Raw genomic sequence first — 4,635 nt, forward strand, 5'->3', positions numbered from 1 at the left:
GGAATGGAAATCAGTCACGTCGTACATCACTACTACATATCTATGACAGTGACAACAGCTCAAACTTACCATTCAGTGAGTTCATGACAACCAAAGCAGCTTCTCCACATCTTTAATTTTCTTCTTTCTCGATTTTAGAGGCTTGTGTAGATTCTGAGTTAATGTAATTTTTTTTTACAGTATAAAGTGATTTGAGACAACTGCTCCTGTGATTTGGTGACATATAAATAAAACTGCATTGAAACTAAACAGAGGTGGAAACAACAATTAATGAAAAAAAATGAATAAATGTTTGCTTTGGAGCTCCTCCTTCACCAGAATCGACCATCTTTCTCCATTCTTAACAACAGAAAGAGTTAGAAATAGACAAGAAGAAGCGCAGAGAAGGTCCTGCACTGACACTACAAGTCTATAAATCATGTCATCAGTTCAGTTCAGTTTTATTTACATAATGCTAAATCACAATAACACTCACCTCAAGGCGCTTTGTATTGTAAAACCCTGCAATTATACAGAGAAAACATCAACAGACAACAAGTATTAGCAAGTGCTTGGTGACACTCCCTTTTAACAGGAAGAAACCTCTGCAAAGATGCTGAAACTTATAGGAGGTGTTTTTATAATATTCATTACAATATGAGGTACTGAAGTTAAATTTTAAATATGTTGAAACACAATACTGAAACATTCAAAATAATATAAAAATTAATAAAGGTATGTTACAGGCTTTGATTTTAATGATTAGTCAGTTGAACAGCCACATTTGTCAGAAACAATTTAACAGTTGTTTAGCACAACATGCATTTATTTAAAGGGAGAAATTTAATAACATCATATCATATATATTATATTATTGAAACACCTACCTCTATGGTCAAAGGAGCTTGCAAAGAAAAGCGTCTGGACTTCTTTAATTTGCTTGAAGACGTTTCACCTCTCATCTGAGAAGCTTCTTCAGTTCTAAGGTCAAATGGTGGGGAGTCCCAGATTTAAAACTAGTGGGAGTGACCCCCCACAGAGGGACAAAAGGACCCCCTGATGATCCTCTAATCGCCTGAGCCAAGGTGTGAAACTGGGTGTGGGTCCCAATCAGCCAGGGTTTCGGGTGAGCTCATTGTGAAACCTGGCCCCACCATATCATGTGATTTCCTGAGGTCAGATGGCCCAGGACGTACACCACTTTGTATTGGTCGTTCACGTGGAATTGGGTATCATTCCAGTGCTGATTTACTCTGTCCTCAAAAGCTGGCCCATAAGTCTGGGCACAGACTGCCCAAAAAAATGAAAATAAATGTTCATTATCTGTATGTAAAATATTCTTTGCAAATATTCTAAGGATGTATTCATGTAAATAAAACTAGTGTGACATTTTTTAGCAATGAAATGCAAGAAATACAAAACTATCAAAAAAAAAAGTAAATCAATAAAGAAATAAATCAATAAATAAAACACAAAAGTATTTTTATTCAAATTATTTTCATGTTGCCTTGAAACAAAATACCTCCCACTGCTGTTACTGGAGCTCACAGCAAATTACCAAAACTTCTACATATATTTATGTTTCATGCTTTGGAGAGGCAAAGTATGAAATAAACAGGGTAGACCAGTATTTCTAGTTTGCTGTGATACTGGGTTGCATCTCCCTTCAAATCAACTTTGTGACAACTGGTCGTCAACTGTGAAAATATTGTAGATGTTTGTTGAAAAGGAGACATCTCAAAAGATTCAAACTTTCTAATGAATTGGATACAATCTTACCTTAAGTTAGAGTATAATATCAATTAGATTTTTTTCCTCACCTGTGAAAGTTTTAAGCAGATAAACAGAGTATTATTGATTGTAATCACTTTCCTGATCCTATGTCTGTGTAGGTTGTCAGTCATCCAGCTCATGATAATCTAAGGAGCTTGGAAAGAAAAGCGTCTAGACTTCTTAAGTTGCTTGAAGACGTTTCACCTCTCATCTGAGAAGCTTCTTCAGTTCTAAGCTCCTTAGATTTTCATGATCATACTTTTGGGCATTGAGGTCACAGGGCTGTGTCTCTGATACGCTGGTCTGAAGTACGGGGGCCCCACAGGGAACTGTGCTGGCACCGTTCCTCTTCACCCTCTACACTGCAGACTTCTCCATCAACTCCCCACGCTGCCACCTACAGAAGTTCTCTGACAACTCTGCCATAGTCGGCCTCATTTTTCTTTCTAAGCTCATTAGACTACGATGACCTGGATGACTGGGAATCTTCACAGGCAACATTTTCCTTTAGGTGTTCCTCCCATTTTTTGGTGCATGTTGAATAGAAATACTAGAGAGACTGATATTTACTGTAATGCATTGATGACAGCCACATATGGATTTCAGACAGATTATTCCTCATCACTTCACTTGTTCCTTTAGGCTGATCAACCCTGATTATAGTTGTTATAGGCTAAAAAGCAATAATGTATGGGTTGGAAAAAATTAATGTTCTTTTTTTCCTTTCAATTTGTAAATAAAACTAATATGCCAGTTATACAAACACATGCAAATGTGTATAGGTAGAAAAATGCAAAATCCAAAAATAAATAAATGCAAAAATAAAAATTCTCAAGTTTTACTGACAAATGATGTGTATTACAGACATAAAGCATTTACAGTATTTGCAGGATTTGGGTTGAGTTTTATTCAGCACATTTTTGTGGAAACAGCAGCAAACTTTGGTACATGGTTATAACCTGTAATAAATTCAAAAATGTATAAAAAGAGCCATGCAAAATCCTGACACCATGGGTGTAAATGTTTACATTGACATGACTGTTTCCTTGTTGTTAGTTCCTCTTTGACAGTTCATGTGACTGGACATTTATTATCATCACTTGCTCAGAGCACATCATTACCTGGAAGCTTGCAGCATGGCACAGCTCACCAACGCTGTGGTTACTTCTAACATCTCCTCCTCTCCTGGATATTCACCCCATTTTTCATGGGACTACAGTGGTATAGCTGCTGTAGTAGTGCTGTCCATCTGCTTCCTGCTGGGATTCCCTGGAAACATCGCTGTCATCATTCTCAAGCCAAACTGGGAGAACATGTCCAGTCTGACCCAGAGTTTGATGCTGAACCTGGCTGTGTCGGGCCTACTTTGCATGTTTACCATTCCATTTTGGATTTACTCTTTCCTCAACAGCTGGACCCTGGGCCTGGTGGGCTGCAAGATCATAACATATTTTGGGTACTGCAGCATATATGCCAGCCTGCTGACTGTGACTGTGATGAGTGTCCAGCGTTACTTTCAGGTGGTATACCTGCAAAGGAATTTAAACCACATACAAGCATGGAAGCTGCTGGTTCCACTCTGGCTGGTTGCAATGATCCTGTCCATTCCTGCTTTAGTGGTTCGACAGCTGGTAGAACAGTCGGATTGGACATATTGCAAACATCAATACTATTCGGTGAACCAGTCAATGGCCGTGTTGTTGGCAGAGATACTTGTGGGTTTTGTTTCAGTTTCTGTCAATGTTTTTTCATACATCTGCCTCTACAGAGAGGTGAATCAGGCAGCCTTTTTCAACAATCCACAGACCACCAGACTCATTACCAGTATCATTGTAACCTTTTTTGTCGTGTGGGTGCCATGTCTTGCCATAAATGTCCTGGGTGTGGCAGCTATTTCCCTAAACAATAAGGACTTGCTGAAGTTTTGCGAAGCAGCATGGGGCACTGTTACAGCACTAACGTTTGCAAACGGTGCAGTGAATCCACTCCTGTATGCCTTTACTTCTAATGGTTTGTCCACTCTGTGCCAAAAAAATGCTGAACATTTAATGCAGAAGCTCAGAATTCCCCCACAATCTAAGTCAGCAAATACCGTTTCAGACGTAAGATGACAACGTTGAAAGCTCTTTAATTATTTAGATTATTTTATCAAATGATTTTCCCCCTGTGATGCTGGATCTTCTCTGTCCTGCACTGTAAAACAACAACAACAGAAATATACAGTAAAATAATTGTGTGTAAACAACAAAATTACCTATAATATCGCCAATCACTGTTCTAATACAATTAATCAGACCTAACATAACAGTGCTGTTGGATTTTATTATGTGTCTTATATGCAATGTTATACTTTTACTTTTAATCCATAATTAATGTCATAATAATGTAACACCCATTAAATAAAAATCAAAATACTTTTATTAAACTAGTGAATGGGTTTAAAAATACAGCAATCCTATGTTTTTTTTTATTATACTAACTGTCTAATGGGGGTTTGTGTGTATTTTAATAAAACACTTTATAATAATGTAACACTATTAAGCATTAGTAAGTATTAGTATGGTTGTAGTGAGTGCTTAATTTATCATTTATATATCGTTACTCCTCCTTGGTATTTCATTTATAAATACAGATATGTTTATCCATCTGTTACTAATACCAAAAACCATGTACACCATCACTGCTGTACGTTGTTTAACTATGTACAGTTACTGTTAGTAAAAACCATAGTCGTTATAATAGTCATAATAAAATATGGTTATTTATAAGTAGGATACCAAGGAGGAGAAATGATGAATTAATCGCTTGATAATATCCTAATAATGCTTAATAGTGTGACATCATTACAGCTTAACCTAAGCACTGCTCTGGTGTAGGAATAAG

At 37.1% G+C, this 4,635-nt stretch overlaps 1 protein-coding gene across 1 annotated transcript; it reads left to right on the forward strand.

The window, feature by feature from the left end:
* Positions 1 to 2,581: 2,581 nt before the first annotated feature.
* Positions 2,582 to 4,136, forward strand: LOC121815327 (leukotriene B4 receptor 1-like). The gene has a single exon (XM_042225761.1). The coding sequence runs from the start codon at positions 2,889 to 2,891 to the stop codon at positions 3,861 to 3,863; it is 975 nt and encodes a 324-aa protein (XP_042081695.1). The 5' UTR covers positions 2,582 to 2,888; the 3' UTR covers positions 3,864 to 4,136.
* Positions 4,137 to 4,635: the final 499 nt, after the last annotated feature.

This window comes from Haplochromis burtoni, unplaced genomic scaffold, assembly GCF_018398535.1.
Source record: "Haplochromis burtoni strain Fernald_Lab_line unplaced genomic scaffold, NCSU_Asbu1 Contig_8, whole genome shotgun sequence".
In the NCBI taxonomy this organism is placed as follows: domain Eukaryota; kingdom Metazoa; phylum Chordata; class Actinopteri; order Cichliformes; family Cichlidae; genus Haplochromis; species Haplochromis burtoni.